Source organism: Pseudophryne corroboree, chromosome 3 (genome assembly GCF_028390025.1).
Source record: "Pseudophryne corroboree isolate aPseCor3 chromosome 3, aPseCor3.hap2, whole genome shotgun sequence".
NCBI lineage: Eukaryota > Metazoa > Chordata > Amphibia > Anura > Myobatrachidae > Pseudophryne > Pseudophryne corroboree.
Genome location: NC_086446.1, coordinates 107,240,582 through 107,261,632, shown reverse-complemented (window position 1 = coordinate 107,261,632; position 21,051 = coordinate 107,240,582). Strand labels below are relative to the sequence as shown.

Below are 21,051 nucleotides of genomic sequence, written 5' to 3'. Positions count from 1 at the left end.
GCCTTCTCCTGCTGACCACATGCTGGGTCAGGCTCCGAGTTGTCTGTGAGACACCAGGGTTTAACAGAGGAAAGTAAACAGAAGGAACAATGACAGGGAAATTGGTTTAGGTCCTGATTTTCCCCTGTGGAGGAGCATCTTCAGAGACATTACCTGGCCCCCATACTTCCTGTGTGACTATATGAGGATCATGGATGGACTCAATAGTCATAGCAATGATAACTGGTAACCTCATACACAGAATGGCATCCTCCTAATATAACATAACATAACATGACAGCACTAGGTGCAAGGTCACAGCCCACCTGTATTTACCTGAGTAAGATTATAGTACAGACTATATAGGCTAAGGAATGAACACACACATGGGGTAAATAGTGACACAAGCCAGATAGATAATGGAACAAAAGTAATAAAAAGTACTTTAAACACTATAAAGATTTCAACACCATAAATACAGTTTTAGCCCCTGCCTATATCTTTACAGAGATATTTTGAGATAAGCGAAGTGATTGAGGACAGATTATTTGTAATGGCCTTGAGGATGTAATAGACAGCCTCTGTGTTTAGGTGCACACTAGTTCTATATTCATGATTGAGTGACCGAGTATTTTAATGGAGACAATAGTGGCATGTTTTTTGGTCAGGCCACTGTATTTTTTGCCTTAACAGTGTAATAGATTGGTTTATGTTAAGTTGCAGCTAGGTGTTGGAAAGTTTAGTTGTTAAGGAATAGGTTTGCCAAAGTTCCGTATGGCATAGAGGGTGGGGGGGTTGGTTCAGGTTGGGAGGACTCCGTTTTTTGCTTTCAGTCTATTTCTATTTTCACTGCAGAAATTAGTATAATGTCACAAGAACATGTTTGCCACCCGGGTACAAGCAGGTAGTGGTGGTCCTGTCCACAGATATGTTGGGTGTTAGGTTCTTGATTATTGTGTTAGTGAAATATGGCACCTAATTCAGTTAAATTTACCTCTTGGAATGTAATAGGTCTCAATGATAAGATCAAAAGGGCACTGGTGATTAAACCGCTTTGACGCTATGAATCGGATGTCATTTGCTTATTAGAAACACACTTGGCAGGTGCTAAGGTATTGCGTCTGAAAAAGTCTTGAGTGGGTTGGACATATCATTCCACTCATACCTCCTCACCTAGAAGTGTCTCAATCCTCATCTGTAAGATGGTTCTATACCATGTGGATCAGGTGCAAATTGATGAGTGGGGAAAATGGTTTTTATAAAATGTTTACTCGACTTGCTGTCTCTTATAATATTAGCTATTTACATACCACCTCCCTACTCCGGTGAGGTTCTTAAGAAAGCCGCTGAGTTTATTGCTAAATACCCTGACACTCCAGTCATCCGTATGGGTGATTATAACAATATTGTAAACCCTGAATTAGATAGACACTCTGAGTCACGGGTAGGCTCTAGACTGGGAAGCAGACAATTTTCGGCCATGTTGGAGGGTAAGGGGCTGATAGATGCATGGCGGCAGAGATACCCTTCTGTTAGACCATATTCCTGTTTTTCCCTTACGCATTCTGCCTTTTCCAGAATTGATTTGGCGTTCTCTAAAGATTTGATACCCAGAATCCAATCTATACAATATGAAACGTTAGGTATTTCCGACCACTGTCCCCTAACGCTGACCGTAGACATGGGAGGTGTGAGGGGGCAGGTGTTCTGTAAATTGAATCAATTTTGGCTTACATGTATGGGCTCAGGTGCTGATTTGGAACAGATGTGGCAGAAGTTTGACACTAAATGAGAACACTGCTCTTCTTCCGTGGTTTGGGACGCATTTAAGTCTTTTCTTAGAGGTACCCTAATTCAAAAAGTGGCGAATTTGAAATTGTTTTCCAAACAAACAGAAGTTGACCTAGAAACTTCTTGTAGATCACTTGAAAATATATATGTGAAGGATGGCCTAGCTTCCCCTGAGACAATGTTGTTAGATGCCCAAATGGGATGGACAGTTTGCCTCACTGAAAGAGCTAAATACCGTTTATTGTTTACCAGACACTCTCAATATGCCATGGGGGATAGGCCAGGAAGTTACCTGGCCAGGTTGGCAAGTACGGAGAAGTCTAGCAATACTGTGATTGAGATACGGGGACAGAGTGGAGTGTCTTATACCCATACCCAGGACATTGCTGTGCAGTTTCTTGAGTATTACCAGCAATTGTATAGTACCAAGCTGACATCTGATGCCAGGGAGTTGCAGGACTACTTGAGTAAAATACCCATGCCCTCATCACAAGAAGCGAGGGGCTTTTTCTGTCAGCCTAGGTGGACACTAGGACTGTGGGGTATGGTGTAAGCACTGCGGGCACCAAGGAGGCTTCTCCTCCCCCATACCCCGCCTGCCCATGGGGAGCCAGGTTTTTTTTTCTTGGTGCCTTCAGCACAGTCATGTTTTTAAGGAGTAAGCCCTATTTAAACTTCTTTTTTTTTTTTTTTTTTTTCTATTCAGCAGCAGCGCTAGTGTCAGCGCTGCTGCTGGATGCAGCACACGTCCGGTGGCCGGTGAAAGGACCTCCGCGGCGGCTCTCGCCAGCCACCTATCCTGCACACGGAGGAGCAGCAGCCGGAGGGGAACTTAGTAGCAGTGTCAGTGTCAACGCTGCTACTGCTGCTGCTGGATGCAGCATGTGGCTGGTGAAAGGACCTCTGCGGCTGCTCTCGCCAGCCACCTCTCCTACACAGAGGAGGAGCAGCAGGGGAAATTGGTAAGTGGCTTCCCGCCGCTTGCGGCAACACCACCGATGGGGAGGGAGCAGTCACCGGTGGTCCTGGCAGCGGTTCTCTGTCCTTTCTGAGCCACTGCTAGACCACCAGGGACTTGGCAGCCATATGTAAGGGTGATACAGATGGCGTCCTTGGGCTTCCAGGATGGGGCGTGAATTCCCTGTAATTCCGCCCCCAGCCCCTTGGCCATAGCCTGTCAGGGTTTAGGCGCAATGGGGACCTTCTCTCCTCCCTCCTTACCTAGCGGACAGTTCAGTGAGACCCATTTTAAACATCAAGTCGTTAAACCCATATCTGCGGGTTTTCCTGTTCAAAATAGAGTATCTGAGAGCCGTGATCTCAGGTCTGGAGGAGGGAGAGTTATTGGTCTCCCTGGATATAAAGGATGCTTACCTCCCATATACCGATATGGCCGCCTCATCAAGCTTACCTCAGGTTTGCTCTGCTGCAGGAACATTATCCGTTCCAGACACGGCCCCAAGGGTTTTCACCAAGGTGTTGGCGGAAATTATGTTCCTACGCGTGATTCAAGGTGTGAACATTGTCCCCTACCTGGACGATCTGCTGATCAAAGGAAGTACTGCTGGACCGTATCTACCGCACTACATCCCTGCTATTACGCCTCGGGTAGATTCTGAACTTTCAAAAGTCCCACCTGGAGCCAGCCCAGTGTCCCCAGTTTCTCGGGATGATCCTGGACACGGTGGCTCACAAGGTCTGCCTCCCTGCAGACAAGTCGAACGCAATTCAGGAATTGGTTCGGCCCGTTCTGCAGAAGGACCGGGTCTCAGTACATCTTTACACCCGTCTGTTGGGGAAGATGGTGGCCTACTTCGAGGACATTCAATTTGGCAGATTCCATACGAGGATATTCCAACTGGATCTCCTGAAGAAAATGGCCGGGTTCACATCTGCAGATGCACTAGGTCATACGTCTCTCACCGAAGGACAGGATCTCCCTCCTGTGGTGGTTATAATCCTCCATCCTCTTGTAGGGGCGGAGCCTTCGGATCTAGGATTGGATTCTCTTGACCACAGATGCCAGCCGCTGGGGAGTGGTAACCTACGGACAACTGTTCCAGGGCTGGTGGACACTCCTCGAAAGCCGCCTCCCTCTAAACATACTGGAACTCAGAGCGATCTACAATGCTCTGCTACAGGCAGCTCATCTGCTCCAAGGCCTGGCATTCAGGTACAGTCAGACAACGCCACGGCTGTGGCTTACGTCAATCGGCAAGGTGGAATAAAAAGCAGGGCCTACATGAGAGAGGTATCCAAGATTCTCTGCTGGGCCGAACAGAATGCAAGGGTGGTGGTGACCATATTCATTCCAGGAGTCGACAACTGGGAAGCAGACTTCCTCAGCCGTCACAACATCCACCCAGGAGAGGGGGGTCTTCACCCTCAGGTATTTCAACTGATAACAGATCTGTGGGGCTGCCCACAGATCGACCTGATGGCCTCTCGGCTCAACAAGAAGCTTCAGTGCTATTGTTCCAGAACGAGGGACCCTCTGGCATTGGATGTGCTGACGACTCCATAGGTTTACCAGCTGGTGTACCTTTTTCCTCTGATTCCGTTGTTCCCCAAAGGTTCTCAAGCGAATCAAGAGGGAGATCAGGCGATTCTCATCGCCCCTGACTTGCCTCTGAGGGTTTGGTACACCGTTCTTCTGGAGATGGCCATAGAAGACCCCAGGCCCCTACCGCTAAGGGAAGATCTTCTTCAACAAGGATCATTCATCTACCCGGACTTATGGCGGCTTCCTTTGATGGCATGGCGGTTGAGCAGAACCTTCTATCTGAGAAGGGCATCCCAGGAAAAGTTATTACCACCATGATTCAAGCCAGAAAACCAGTTACGTCGAAGCACTAGCACCATATCTGGAAATGATACGTCTCTTGGTGTGAGGGCCAAAATTATCCTCCTGCAGATTGCAACCTGGGGCGCTTTCTGCGTTTCTTACAGGCTGGTGTGTATATGGGCCTAAGTTTGGGCTGCATAAATGTTCAGATCTCGGCCTTGTTCATTTTCTTTCAGAAGAAACTGGCTGCTGTGCCTGAAGTCCAGACATTCCTGCACGGTGTCCTGTACATCCAACCTCCTTTTGTGCCACCCATGGCACCTTGGGATCTAAACGTGGTTTTGTCCTTTCTACAGTCCTCTTGATTTGAACCTCTGATGTCGGTGGAGGACAAATACCTTTCGTGGAAGACGGTTATGCTCCTAGCCTTGACTTCTGCTAGGCGTGTCTCCGAACTTTGTGCTTTGTACTGTAAGAGTCTCTACTTGGTCTTTCATGTGGACAGAGAGGAACTCCGGACTCGACAACAGTTCCTACCTAAGGTGGTATCTGCATTCCACTTGCATCAGCCTATTGTGGTGCCGGCGGCTTCAGTCTCTTCCTCAATTCCTGAGTCATTGGATGTGGTGCGAGCCCTGAGAATTTGTTAAGAGGACTGCTGATACCCTCTTTGTGCTGTATCATGCTCTCAAAAAGGGTCGTCCTGCTTCAAAGCAGTCCATTGCCTGCTGGATTAGGCTTACTGTTCAACAGGCCTACACTTCGGCGGCTTTGCCAATTGCTCTGTTGCGGCTAACTCCAAAAGGTCTGTGGGTTCCTCCTGGGCAGCTGCCCGGCAGGTGTCGGCCCTACAACTGTGTCGGGCCGCTATCTGGTCAGGGACAAACACATTTGTCAAGTTTTACAGGTTTGATACGCTGGCTGCAGAGGATGTCCAGTGTTGTAGGCGTCTTAGCACGTTCCCACCCTGATTGGTAGCTTTGGGACGTCCCCATTGTACAAAGGTCCCTAGTATCCATTATGGATGATAGAGAAAAGAGGATTTTAATTACCTACCTGTAAATCCTTTTCTCGTAGTCCATAAGGGATACTGGACGCCTGCCTCTGTGCTGTGACTTTCCGGCAAGGTTTTGTTCTTGTGTGAAGTTGTTTCAACAGCTGTTACTGTTGTGTTTTGCTAGCTGTTGCTACTGTAGTTCATTGTTGTGTTTGCTGGTTCGTTAATCTCACCACTTCTTTGGGCACAGTTTTCCTAGACTGAGCTGTATGGGAGGGCATAGAGGGGAGGAGCCAGCACACCCTGTGGAAGAAATTGAAAGTGCATCGGCTCCTTTGGACCCCTTCTATACCCATTGTACTAAGGTCCCCAATATCCCTTATGGACTACAAGAAAAGGATTTACCAGTAGGTAATTAAAATCCTCTTTACGATTGGCCCCAAAGTGGATAAAATAGCCCTATACGCAGACGACATATTATTTGTCTCTAGATACGATACATCTATGCCCACGGTGTTAGAAATGATACATTTATTTATCAAATACAGTACTCGGGACTCTTCCCTTCCCTTCCCTTGGCATATGGGTAACTCACGACCCAGCTCAATATGTACCTCTTAACATCCACCCTCAGTTGGACTATTTAAAATCTTGAATCAAGGTGTGTGGTAAATTGCCCCTTACAGTCACTCGGAGAATCAATCTTATAAAGACGACTGCTCACCCTAAATTGTTATATGTGCTGTAGCACTCCCTGATATACATTCCCCCCAAAAAATTTGGAAGTGTATTGATGGTATACTATCGTCTTTCATCTGGTCCAGCCGGAGGGTTAGGATTAAACTTAATACTTTAACCCGTACACGTGGCATCAGGGGCATGGCGTTGCCGTTATTTAGGTTTTATTACATTTCAGCACAACTGGTTCATCACTCCCCTCCTTGCTAGTATCACACCTGCTGCCGGGTCTTACGCCTCTGAATATTTTGCTAAGCGGAAATTTTAAGCTAATTAAACAGTCACTCTTCAAGCAGGCGTTACAGGTTTGGACACAGGCTGGTATTACTCTGCATGCGGTAGGGTGGGACCCAGATACTCCATTGGATGGTACGATAGGGTTTAAAGAATTAGCTGGTTTACAGTTGCGTGAATTCTGGAGTCAATGGGGCATAACTACTATCGGCAATTGTATTTTGGGACTGTTTTCAAGACACTTCAACAACTGCAGGTTGATCACCCTATTCAAAACATTCACTTTTTTTTTTTTTAGATACTTACAACTTAGGCACGCTTGCTCAGCCCAATTTCCTGACGCCCCTCCTAATATACAGGATTCACCAGTCAAACGGCTATTGACATCAATTGGTAGTTCACACTTGATATGTACGATGTACTCTGATCTTCTGGCCTCTCATCATGGGGATGATATGACACACCTTAGAAGCAAATGGGAGGCAGATCTGAGCCTATTGTCTCTAAGTGTGGGATGCAGCCCGGGGAAGTCTTTCTGTCTCCCTCCACATCAACTAAATTTCAGCAAATTCAGCTATTTCTGTTAGTCTACTTGATGCCTTAGCGTTTACTTAGAATGGGAGGTAGCAGTGATTCCCTTGGTCCTAAAATGTACCTCAACGAATGGCTCATTTTGGCATTTGTTGTGGACCTGTCCTGTAGTCCTCTGGGTTATGGAAAGAAACCACTCATATCTTGGTGGCAACGGGTATTCCCTTAGATGCTTTTACCCCATCGTTTTGTGTACTGGCAGCTCTTGAGCAAGATATTCTTGATAAACTTACCCAACGATATGTCATTAACCTATGTATGCCAGGGAAGGTTTGCATAGCCAGATCCTGGCTTGCCTCTTCTGGCCCAACGGTAGGGGCGTGGGTATCTTTGACTAATGAAGTTGTACGGCATGAGAAATTTGTCTATGTCCAGACAGTCAGAGAGCAAATGTTACAAAATTTTGGACAGGTGGTTGGGGTCACCCTTTATGCGACAAACTGAAGTTACGGACTGATTACAGCCCAACTAATAGAGTTACTTACTGTTAGGGTTGTGCAGAATGTTGGGTTAAATTAAGAAGAATAGTTGGAATTGCATGTTGTTGTACTACCTCCTCAAGCTGAGTTTACGACAATACCACTCCATTTCTCTATATGCTTAAAAGACCTATGGCTGGTAAACGTGCACTATTATTCATATATCAAACAATACTGAATACACAAGGCTTTGATAGATAAATAATAATAATTTTTCTGCTTGTTTGTATTTCTCTTCTCGTTTGAGAATTATGTAAAAGTTTTTAAAAATGCTCAATAAAAACGATGAAAATAAAAAAAACCTAAATGTGGGTTGGTGCTCTGTAGCACTGCATATTTGCACTAAGAACATTGTTAGTAAATAAGCCATAGCGATGTCCGTACTAAATCCTATTTTTGTAGTAATGCGCTTGGGTTCCCTTACTTTTAACCCTTTCTTTCTGATTTGTTCTAGGCTTGGGCATGACGCTCAGTTACTTGTTCCGGGAACCGGCCACTATTAATTACCCTTTTGAGAAGGGTCCATTAAGCCCACGGTTCCGCGGTGAGCACGCACTGCGCAGATATCCATCTGGAGAGGAGCGCTGCATCGCATGCAAACTCTGTGAAGCCGTCTGCCCTGCCCAGGTACTACTAGCACACGCAAGGACCTCCGAATCTAAAACTCTAGCAGCAGGATAATCTGGCTTTGCAGTTGTGCGCAGCCTCTGATCACTACATTGTCTCCAGTGTCATACACAAGAAGCCTCCGCACAGCCATCAGCAACTCCTTCTACAGGGAAGTAGTCCACACTGTGATGGCAGAGCCACCTTGTGCAAGATCCTTGGCCCAGTCTGTAGCAGAGCTTATGCCGCTAGCACCATATGCCCAGTAGTGAAGCAGGAAAACCCCCTGCCTCACAATGTGCATCCCACCAGAGCCTTGAGGTGCAACACCGATTTATATAAGGCTATAGTGCTTCTAGACAGCAGCAGCATCAGATCTGGTGGCTCCTCAGTCCTGGGAGGGATTGGACCCAGGAGGCAGGTGATATGGTTGAAGATTCTGTTATTGGGGTTACCTCTTGCTTTGACAGGGATTCCATCAGGGAGTAGAGTATTATGTGAATGCCATTTGGCAGTCACTAAATACCCAGGACGGTCAGGAGTCAAAGGTTCCTGACAGTCTCTTTCCCCTCGGTTGTAAGACCTTTTATATAAAGAATAGACCAATCCTGATGGAAGGTTTCAGAATGCAGGTTGTTCCCTTCCCAGTAAGGATATGATGAAATGAAATGAGTCTGCATAAGGTAGGGACTCCAAAGCACATCTGTCTAGGTGTACCACAAATGTTACTTAAATAGGAAGATTACATTGCGGCATTGGCCTTCTTTAGGGCCATCTTTTCATTAGCTTGGGTCATTTGAGAGGTGGATGGAGCAATTGGCCTAGGGCTTGCTGACAGGTCCAGATCGCACGTGCTAGTTCTGGTGCATCTTATACTTGAGGTGTTCCAATGCCTGGCAGATGCGGCTACTGATGCAGGGATTATTGGGGGTTAGGATTTCTTTCTTCTCCATATGCAGTTCCATTTGGCTTATGATCTTATGTTTTATCCTGTAGTTATTTTCCTGTCACCATTCTGCAGGGTCTCTAACTGTTGATATTTGCGTGATGGTGGCTACTCTATTTCACACAATAGAATTTGCTGTAGCCACACAGTGCAAATCGCATAACTATAATAGCCAGTACTCTTTGTAGGTTCCTGCTTAATTTTGGCCATCCACTCAGATCGCAAAAGTACTCCCAATATTTAAACATTTTAATGTCTATAATGGTATATCACGATTTACATGTATTTTTTTAATATGTACAATGTATCTCTCATATGAGATCAATTTGTTCCTTTTTCCTTTGATGTTTTAAGGGCTTTTTTGATAATACTAGAATAAATAGTTTTGCGATGGAATGAGTTCCGTCCACAGACAGTGTGAGGCGTATTGCAGAGCCATGGCGCACCTTTGGGATGGTTATGAAGACATTGATTGAGCGGGATTTTGGTTGAATAACTTTTGTAATAACCACAATGGTATATTTGGCAAAAAAAAACAAAAACCTCCTCTTTTAACACACACTAAGAGGTGGTGCGGATTTTTAGAAGTGGAGATGTTGCCCATAGGAACCAATCAGATTCTAGGTATTATCTTCTAGAAGGTGCTAAATAGCAACCAATCAGATTTTACTTAACATCTCCACTTCTAAAAACCCACACTTTGCAAATGTACCCCTAAGTGTATACGTGTATGGGACCCTAGGTCGACACGGCCATTAGGTCAACATTAAAAAAAGGTCGACATTAGGGGTGGGGGGGTTGTGTCGTTTTCTCCGTCAAGTGACTGGGAACCCTAATTAGTGCACCGCGTCCCCTTGCATGGCTTGCTTCACTCGCAATGCTGCGGGCAAGGCACAGGTTACCGTTCCCAATCGTAGTCCGTGTGGGTCGTAACGTATGAAAAAGTACACAATAAAAAAAAAAAAGTTAAACTAGTGTCTGTCTAATGGGTGTCTACTTAATTGGTGTCGACCCAGAGTCCTGATACCGTGTATACTGTATTATATCATTGTATGAGTATATGCTGTGATAAGTTTCTACTTTGCCTCAGCTCTTCTTATTAAATGCACACTTCTGTTAGAAGTGTGCATTTAATAAGAAATAAGGGCACAGATAAATGAGGTTCTTCAGAACATGTAACCTACAGTATGTGTAAACAGTAGTTCTATAAAACGCCCCCCCTATTGTGCGATATTACTGGACTAACAATCAAATAACCCCTTGTTCTTTTGTAGGCCATCACGATTGAGGCAGAGCCACGTGCAGATGGAAGCCGACGGACAACGAGATATGACATCGACATGACAAAGTGTATTTACTGCGGCTTCTGCCAGGAGGCATGCCCTGTGGATGCCATTGTGGAGGTGATATGATGCTTGGTCTCACAAATGCTTAGTACAGGAAAGGAGGGGGGTTATTACAAAGTATTACAAATATGGTCCCTGAAAGCTCAGATTTACAAGACATCCCCTCCTCCTCCTCCAGAATGATGGATTATTTTTTTTTTTTTTTTTTTTTGTTGCTATAAAATCTCTTGCTGGATATTAAGGGGGCCATTTATTAATGAGTTTTAGCTATTTAAAACACCTTGTGTATGATAAATGGGGCTCAAGCCAATTGGCTCCTGTCCTCTTTCAAACATGATAGTGAGGAGGTCATTGATTAATGGGCCTCTAAGTGGGGAAGCAGTCAGGATCCCAGCTGTCTGTATCCCAGCAGCCAGAAAACTGACCCTATTCTGAATGCCGACAACCAGCATCCAGAATGAGTATACCATCCCGGCGCTGGAATACCGACAGCCAGAATCCGGGGGGGGGGGGGGGGGGCTAGGCTGCGTACCATGGGGGGGGGGGGGGGGAGGGGGTTAGGCGGGGCGGGGGTTTATGGTTAAGCACTGAACACCCCCCACCCCTCGGAGGGTTAGGTTTAGGCAGCGGGGACAGCGGGGTTAGGTTTAGGCACCGGGAGGGGAGAACAGCCCTTACCCGTGTCTGCTTCGTAAGAATCGGGATCCCATAAATGTTATCTAACTTGCACCTTGTGAATGACAATAGTATACCTGTTTAATAAATCATTATGGTCAGTTACACAATAGCTGTGATTAGTTCTTGATGTTTCATTTATATGCGACTAGTTACCAGCCCATGAAAATTACGGAACAACATAACAGTAATGTCAGGGCTGGAGCCTGTGCATGCCCAAACTGAGCAATGCTTCTATTGTCTAGTCAGGCGCCATATAGGGGCTGCTGGAGCGCTACACACCTGAATTTCCCCCTATATAGAGGTGGGGAGCAGTGTTGGCCTTTTATTATATGGGATACATCATTATGCATTTTTTATGTAGTTTCAGAAATTAACAACTGCTAAAAAAAAGAGCATAAACAAACAAAAACAGTAAATAATAAGAGAGGAAATCGGCACAGTGGAAGGAACTACAGAATAGAAAAATCACTATGTGTGAGCCAATGCACTAACTGTGGAATAATTTTGCCTACTTAGAATATACCCTTCATCTTTTGACATGTCTTATCATACTATTATGCCTTTGATTTACTTATACCGCTCAGCCTCACCCCGTCCACAACCAGTCCACAAGCTGCTATGTGTAAGTGTATTAGACCTGCCCTACATCCAACCCTCCTCACCTCCACCCATCAGTGAGTCTGGTCATACCTACCCCACCTCCCTTCCTCCTCAACTTCTGCTCTCTGGTCATTGGTCTCTCCTCAACTCGCGCATCCTTGTCACCAGGAAAGGGACAGGGTGGACTTGGCCGGGCTATGTAGATATATAGTCAATATATGTGTCACTGCTGATCCTGTATATTGGTCCCATCGCTCTATCTGTAATTTTGGAACAAAGTTGGCAGGAAAGAGAAGAAAGTGAAAGAGTCGTGGCGGTGAGAGAAGAAAAGGAAACTGGGGAAAGATAGAAGAGTGAATACTGGTAAATGGAGAGATAAAGGGACTGGAATAAGGAGCGACAGATAAGTCCTAGGAAAGGTGGAGAGAGAGACGGTGTAAAAGGGGTACAGACATGGGGAGAAAAAGGTACAGAGAAAAGGAAAAAAGGAGAAAAAAATGTAAATGCCAGCCACAACAGCTATCAATCTGCTAGGCACGCTCCCTACCATAGCCCCAGCGAGAAAGGGAGAGGAGGAGGAGGGGTATAGAAAATATGGAGGACAGAGAAGAGAAGGAAACCATTTAATGATGTAAGAAAAGAGTGTAAACAGTAGTAAACCATTCAGAAGGGGAGATGGGAGGAATAGGGGGAGAGATATGGAAAGGGTCTAAGAGAAGAACAAAAGACAATCAGGGAAATGACTGGTACAAAGTACTAGTATCTTTATATGTATCCGTCTGTGTACTTCAGTTAAGCTGGGTATACACTGACGCGCCGACATATCGAAACCTGGATACACAGTGGGCGGTATTTAATTGTTTTGCGCGCCCGATCTCCCATCTAAAGTGACGGGAGATTATCGGTCGCAATTCATTTGTTTTGAGATTTTTATGTGCTAATCGTGCCCATAGAGATCTGCTTCAGCCACGCCCAAATGGGTCACTTTTTGCGCATTCCAGCTCGCCACCCCACAGAGGTGTAAGGTGAAATACCTAGGCCAGCAGCCATCATGCCCGAACGAAGCTACAATTAAATAGCTCATTGGGTGCCATCTAGTGGCTGCTGGTGCACAAAACATTTGAATTTCCCCCAGTGAGTGATGTCAATAAAGGACAGAACGATCACTGTTCTGTCATTCATTCGCATACATGGGACGGTATCCGATTAGCAGCGTTACTTTTACTGCTGCTTATAGGATGCCAGGGGCTAGCCTATTAGTCCTGATACAGGCATCCTTTTCCCCCCGATGCTGGCACTTATGCTTTGGGAGATGCAATAACATGTTTTTGTGTAAACGCGGATCCAATTTTGGCCCATCTAACCATAAAGCCACCATTTCTAAAATGAGCAAATTGTTTGAGAGATGGTAGTACGCATCCTGGTGAGTGTTTTGTGAGCTACACACAGGCAGCATTTCCCTGCATGCAAAGCACCATTCTGTCCAGCTGCAAATCTGCGCTCTCTAGCATGATATTCATCTGACTGTAAACAAGGTGCTTTGTGCCTATTTCTCTAACGTCCTAAGTGGATGCTGGGACTCCGTAAGGACCATGGGGAACAGCGGCTCCGCAGGAGACTGGGCACAAAAGTAAAAGCTTGAACTAGCTGGTGTGCACTGGCTCCTCCCCCTATGACCCTCCTCCAAGCCTCAGTTAGATTTTTGTGCCCGAACGAGAAGGGTGCATGCTAGGTGGCTCTCCTGAGCTGCTTAGAGTAAAAGTTTATTTTAGGTTTTTTATTTTCAGTGAGTCCTGCTGGCAACAGGCTCACTGCATCGTGGGACTAAGGGGAGAAGAAACGAACTCACCTGCGTGCAGAGTGGATTGGGTTTCTTAGGCTACTGGACATTAGCTCCAGAGGGACGATCACAGGTTCAGCCTGGATGGGTCCCGGAGCCGCGCCGCCGGCCCCCTTACAGAGCCAGAAGAACGAAAAGGTCCGGTGAAATCGGCGGCAGAAGACGTTCCTGTCTTCAACTAAGGTAGCGCACAGCACTGCAGCTGTGCGCCATTGCTCTCAGCACACTTCACACTCCGGTCACTGAGGGTGCAGGGCGCTGGGGGGGAGCGCCCTGAGACGCAATAAAAACAGAAATACCTTAGGATGGCAAAAGAAATACATCACATATAGCTCCTGGGCTATATGGATGTATTTAACCCCTGCCAGTTTTCCAGAAAAAAGCGGGAGATAAGGCCGTCGTGAAGGGGCGGAGCCTATCTCCTCAGCACACAAGCGCCATTTTCCCTCACAGTTCCGCTGGAAGGACGGCTCCCTGACTCTCCCCTGCAGTCCCTACAGAATCAGGGTAAAAACGAGAGAGGGGGGGCACTATTGGCAGCTAAATTATAAACAGCAGCTATAAAAGGGAGTAACACTTATATAAGGTTATCCCTATTGAGATATATATATATAGCGCTCTGGTGTGTGCTGGCAAACTCTCCCTCTGTCTCCCCAAAGGGCTAGTGGGGTCCTGTCCTCTATCAGAGCATTCCCTGTGTGTGTGCTGGGTGTCGGTACGATTGTGTCGACATGTATGAGGAGGAAAATGATGTGGAAGCAGAGCAATTGCCTGTATTAGTGATGTCACCCCCTAGGGAGTCGACACCTGACTGGATGGTTGTATTTAAAGAACTACGTGACAATGTCAGCACTTTACAAAAAACTGTTGACGACATGAGACAGCCGACAAATCAATTAGTGCCTGTCCAGGCGTCTCAGACACCGTCAGGGGCGATAAAACGCCCGTTACCTCAGTGGGTCGACACAGACCCAGACACGGATACTGAGTCCAGTGTCGACGGTGAGGAGACAAACGTAATGTCCAGTAGGGCCACACGTTACATGATCACGGCAATGAAGGAGGCATTGAACATTTCTGACACTACAAGTACCACAAAGAAGGGTATTATGTGGGGAGTGAAAAAACTACCAGTAGCTTTTCCTGAGTCAGATGAATTAAATGAGGTGTGTGATAAAGCGTGGGTTTCCCCCGATAAAAAAGTGCTAATTTCTAATAAATTATTGGCACTATACCCTTCCCCGCCAGAGGTTAGGGCGCGTTGGGAAACACCCCCTAGAGTAGATAAAGCGCTCACACGTTTATCTAAACAAGTAGCGTTACCGTCTCCTGATACGGCCGCCCTCAAAGAACCAGCGGATAGAAGGCTGGAAAATATCCTGAAGGGTATATACACACATACTGGTGTTATACTGCGACCAGCAATCGCATCAGCCTGGATGTGCAGTGCTGGAGTTGCGTGGTCGGATTCCCTGACTGAAAATATTGATACCCTGGATAGGGACAGTATATTACTAACTATAGAGCATTTGAAGGATGCATTACTATATATGCGTGATGCACAGAGGGATATTTGCACCCTGGCATCAAGAGTGAGTGCTATGTCCATTTCTGCCAGAAGAGCGTTATGGACGCGACAGTGGTCAGGGGATGCGGATTCCAAACGACATATGGAAGTATTGCCGTTTAAAGGGGAGGAGTTATTTGGGGCCGGTCTATCGGACCTGGTGGCCACGGCAACGGCCGGAAAGTCCACCTTTTTACCCCAGGTCACCTCTCAGCAGAAAAAGACACCGTCTTTTCAAACTCAGTCCTTTCGTCCCCATAAGTACAGGCGGGCAAAAGGCCACTCATTTCTGCCCCGGGGCAGAGGAAGAGGAAAAAGACTGCACCAGGCAGCCTCTTCACAGGAGCAGAAGCCCTCCTCTGCTTCTGCCAAGTCTTCAGCATGACGCTGGGGCTTTACAAGCGGACTCGGACACGGTGGGGGCCCGTCTCAAAAATTTCAACGCGCAGTGGGCTCACTCGCAAGTGGACCCCTGGATTCTGCAGGTAGTATCACAGGGGTACAAACTGGAATTCGAGACGTCTCCCCCTCGCCGGTTCCTGAAGTCTGCTCTACCAAAGTCTCCCTCCGACAGGGAGGCAGTTTTGGAAGCCATTCACAAGCTGTATTCCCAGCAGGTGATAATCAAGGTACCTCTCCTACAACAGGGAAAGGGGTATTATTCCATGCTGTTTGTGGTACCGAAGCCGGACGGCTCGGTGAGACCAATTTTAAATCTAAAATCCTTGAACACTTACATAAAGAGGTTCAAATTCAAGATGGAGTCACTCAGAGCAGTGATAGCAAACCTGGAAGAAGGGGACTATATGGTGTCTCTGGACATCAAAGATGCTTATCTCCACGTCCCAATCTACCCTTCTCACCAAGGGTACCTCAGGTTTGTAGTACAAAACTGTCATTATCAGTTTCAGACGCTGCCGTTTGGATTGTCCACGGCACCTCGGGTCTTTACCAAGGTAATGGCCGAAATGATGATTCTTCTTCGAAGAAAAGGCGTTTTAATTATCCCTTACTTGGACGATCTCCTGATAAGGGCAAGGTCCAGGGAACAGTTAGAAGTCGGAGTAGCACTATCTCAGTTAGTGTTACGTCAGCACGGGTGGATTCTAAATATTCCAAAATCGCAGCTGATTCCAACGACACGTCTCCTGTTCCTAGGAATGATTCTGGACACAGTCCAGAAAAAGGTGTTTCTCCCAGAGGAGAAGGCCAGGGAGTTATCCGAGCTAGTCAGGAATCTCCTAAAACCAGGCCAGGTGTCAGTGCATCAGTGCACGAGGGTCCTGGGAAAAATGGTGGCTTCTTACGAAGCGATTCCATTCGGAAGATTCCATGCAAGACGTTTCAGTGGGATCTTCTGGACAAATGGTCCGGATCGCATCTTCAGATGCATCAGCGGATAACCCTGTCGCCAAGGACAAGGGTGTCTCTTCTGTGGTGGCTGCAGAGTGCTCATCTTCTAGAGGGCCGCAGATTCGGCATTCAGGATTGGATCCTGGTGACCACAGATGCCAGCCTGAGAGGCTGGGGAGCAGTAACACAGGGACAAAATTTCCAGGGCTTGTGGTCAAGCATGGAAACATCTCTTCATATAAACATTCTGGAACTAAGGGCCATTTACAATGCCCTAACTCAAGCAAAACCCCTGCTTCAGGGTCAGGCGGTATTGATCCAATCGGACAACATCACGTCAGTCGCCCACGTAAACAGACAGGGCGGCACGAGAAGCAGGAGGGCGATGGCAGAAGCTGCAAGGATTCTTCGCTGGGCGGAGAATCATGTGATAGCACTGTCAGCAGTGTTCATTCCGGGAGTGGACAACTGGGAAGCGGACTTCCTCAGCAGACACGACCTTCACCCGGGGGAGTGGGGACTTCATCCAGAAGTCTTCCAAGAGATGGTAAACCGTTGGGGAAAAACCAAAGGTGGACATGATGGCGTCCCGTCTCAACAAAAAACTAGACAGATATTGCGCCAGGTCAAGGGACCCTCAGGCAATAGCGGTGGACGCTCTGGTAACACCATGGGTGTACCAGTCAGTGTATGTGTTCCCTCCTCTGCCTCTCATACCAAAAGTACTGAGAATCATAAAAAGGAGAGGAGTAAGAACTATACTCGTGGTTCCGGATTGGCCAAGAAGGACTTGGTACCCGGAACTTCAAAAGATGCTCACGGAGGACCCGTGGCCTCTACCTCTAAGAAAGGACCTGCTCCAGCAGGGACCTTGTCTGTTCCAAGACTTACCGCGGCTGCGTTTGACGGCATGGCGGTTGAATGCCGGATCCTGAAGGAAAAAGGCATTCCAGAAGAAGTCATCCCTACCCTGATAAAGGCCAGGAAGGATGTAACCGCGAAACATTATCACCGCATTTGGCGAAAATATGTTGCGTGGTGTGAGGCCAAAGAGGCCCCTACAGAGGAATTTCAACTGGGTCGCTTCCTACATTTCCTGCAAACAGGACTGTCTATGGGCCTAAAATTAGGGTCCATTAAGGTTCAAATTTCGGCCCTGTCGATTTTCTTCCAAAAAGAACTGGCTTCTGTGCCTGAAGTCCAGACGTTTGTCAAAGGGGTACTGCATATACAGCCTCCTTTTGTGCCCCCGGTGGCACCTTGGGATCTCAATGTGGTTTTGGGGTTCCTAAAATCACATTGGTTTGAACCACTCACCACTGTGGAATTAAAATATCTCACATGGAAGGTGGTAATGCTGTTAGCCCTGGCTTCAGCCAGGCGTGTCTCAAAATTGGCGGCTTTATCTTATAAAAGCCCTTACCTGATTTTTCACACGGATAGGGCAGAATTGAGGACTCGTCCTCAATTTCTCCCAAAGGTGGTTTCAGCGTTTCACGTGAACCAGCCTATTGTGGTGCCTGCGGCTACTAGGGACTTGGAGGACTCCAAGTTACTGGACGTAGTCAGGGCCCTGAAAATATATATTTCCAGGACGGCTGGAGTCAGGAAATCTGACTCGCTGTTTATCCTGTATGCACCCAACAAGCTGGGTGCTCCTGCTTCTAAGCAGACGATTGCTCGTTGGATTTGTAGTACAATTCAGCTTGCACATTCTGTGGCAGGCCTGCCACAGCCAAAATCTGTAAAAGCCCATTCCACAAGGAAGGTGGGCTCATCTTGGGCGGCTGCCCGAGGGGTCTCGGCTTTACAACTTTGCCGAGCAGCTACTTGGTCAGGGGCAAACACGTTTGCTAAATTCTACAAATTTGATACCCTGGCTGAGGAGGACCTGGAGTTCTCTCATTCGGTGCTGCAGAGTCATCCGCACTCTCCCGCCCGTTTGGGAGCTTTGGTATAATCCCCATGGTCCTTACGGAGTCCCAGCATCCACTTAGGACGTTAGAGAAAATAAGAATTTACTTACCGATAATTCTATTTCTCATAGTCCGTAGTGGATGCTGGGCGCCCATCCCAAGTGCGGATTGTCTGCAATACTTGTATATAGTTATTGTTACAAAATTCGGGTTATTATTGTTGTGAGCCATCTTTTTCAGAGGCTCCTTCGTTTATCATACTGTTAACTGGGTTCAGATCACAGGTTGTACGGTGTGATTGGTGTGGCTGGTATGAGTCTTACCCGGGATTCAATATCCTTCCTTATTATGTACGCTCGTCCGGGCACAGTATCCTAACTGAGGCTTGGAGGAGGGTCATAGGGGGAGGAGCCAGTGCACACCAGCTAGTTCATGCTTTTACTTTTGTGCCCAGTCACTACGGACTATGAGAAATAGAATTATCGGTAAGTAAATTCTTATTTTTACGCCTGTATCACAATGCCAAATATATCCGCAACAGCGTTGGGACTTTATCCTTAAGTATTTCTAAAGCTGTTTACAGTATTCATAAAATAGGCACCAAACTGAAACACTGTTCTGTTTTTAAAAGTTGTATGTACTCTTCTCGGCTTGTCTGGGTGGAATAAAACAGGGGCGATGTAACAAACAGCGATCTAGCGTATTAGTATTATTAATTGTTGACAACAAACAAGTGCTATGCAGTTTTCACTCTGGCCACTAGAGGGCCCTTATTTCATGTTCCTTGTTAACAGGACCAGTGCGCCAGCTAGTGCTCAGTATAGCACATAAACATATCTCACTGAGCAGAATAATGTAGATTTATGAAAGAACAAAGTGAAAATAACCCCACTCACTTCCTTTTTTAAACGTTTTGTGGAGTTAGTTCCTCGCCATAAATCCAGCTGATCTCTCGCTTTCTCACATGAATTATCTTTTTCCTGCAGGGCCCGAATTTTGAATTCAGCACAGAAACGCACGAAGAGCTTCTGTACAACAAAGAAAAACTCTTAAACAACGGTGACAAATGGGAGGCGGAGATTGGTGCAAATATCCAGGCTGACTTTCTCTATCGCTGAGGGTTTCCCCCATGCCCCCAGAACATTCAAAGCTGACTTCCTGCATGTCTGTGCAGAGGAAGGTCCCATTCTAGAACCCCACCCCACTAATTTGGTCACCTTGCAGAGCACCTATATTGACTGGGCCGCGATAAGGACGGAGGAACATCTGTGGCTCAGCAGCTTCTAAGTTTGCCATTGCCTGGAAATAATGCAAAACTTTGCTCTTTGCCATTTAGTCAACAGAGAATTTATTTTCTGTGAACCGAACCCATGTTTTCTATAGAGAGCTAATGCAGCAATCCTGTCATTCACGCAAACACTGGCTGCTGCTCCATTTATTGTTTGATATTTTATTCTGTAAACCAGCTTAAAACTAGAGACGAGCGGGTTCGGATTTACTCGGTTCTTTACGCTAGAATTATCGCCATTTCTTATTTTCTGGATTTTTCTTATTGGCTAACCAAAACACGTGACGTCCAAAAGCCAATAAGGAGATTAGGGTAAAACCGAACCCGCTCATCTCTACTTAAAACCACTCTACCCACTATAATGATGGTAAGGGTCTGGCTTCATTTGACACGTGGACTATGGTTTACTAAGCGAGTGTGTGCTAGGCAGGTAATGGTTCTGTAAATGTAAGAAATCTTTTGTGGAATACTTGGTGACTCCTTAATGTTTAACCCTGCAAGGTACAGTTCATTCTGTCTGTATCTGCTGCATAGGATTCTGGGAGTAAAGCTTTGTACGGCTCCGGCATCAGCATTGCATATTTGTGCCTCTGCTACATTAATGTATTTCATAATAAAATCTGATTTTTGTTTGAATGGAAACAGTTGATGTATTTTCTTTACTTGGGGGAGATCAAAGCTGTATTACTCTACTGGATGATGTGTGAGTTTGTGTGTGCTTTCCCTGGTAGCTATGTGTTTTGGTGATACTGTTATTGTAAAAAGGTATGAGATTGTAACTGTAAAATCACTGCTTCTATTCCAAGATACTGTACTCTGGCAACGGTAGTGATGAGCGGGTTCGGATCCTCGGGATCCGAACCCGCCCGAACTTCACCTTTTTTTTCACGGGTCCGAGCGACTCGGATCCTCCCGCCTTGCTCGGTTAACCCGAGCGCGCCCGAACGTCGTCATCCCGCTGTCTGATTCTCACGAGATTCGGATTCTATATAAGGAGCCGCGCGTCGCCGCCATTTTCACACGTGCATTGAGATTGATAGGGAGAGGACGTGGCTGGCGTCCTCTCCGTTATAGTAGAAAAGACTGAGTGACTTAGTTATAATTGTGGGGAGGATTGGGGACGGGGAGCAGCTGTAAGGGAGTACAGTGCAGGGTTTTGATTATAATACCACCAGTGAGTTTAATCCGTTGTTTCTCTGCCTGAAAAAAAACGCTCCACCATATCTGTGCTCACTCAGTGTGCTGCACTGCTGCATATATCTGTGCTGAGTGCACTGCTCACACTGCCTAATTGTGGGGACTGGGGAGCAGTTCTAG

The 21,051-nt window shown here is 46.5% G+C and overlaps 1 protein-coding gene across 3 annotated transcripts in view; it reads left to right on the top strand.

The window, feature by feature from the left end:
• Positions 1–20,376, top strand: part of NDUFS8 (NADH:ubiquinone oxidoreductase core subunit S8) — a 58,346-nt gene extending 37,970 nt beyond the window's left edge. For all 3 annotated transcript variants that reach the window (XM_063958390.1, XM_063958391.1, XM_063958389.1), the window contains exons 5-7: positions 8,049–8,221; positions 10,421–10,549; positions 19,433–20,376. In XM_063958390.1, the coding sequence (XP_063814460.1) occupies positions 8,049–8,221; positions 10,421–10,549; positions 19,433–19,564 (434 nt within the window). In that variant the 3' untranslated portion in view covers positions 19,565–20,376. The remainder of the gene's footprint in view (positions 1–8,048; positions 8,222–10,420; positions 10,550–19,432) is intronic.
• Positions 20,377–21,051: the final 675 nt, after the last annotated feature.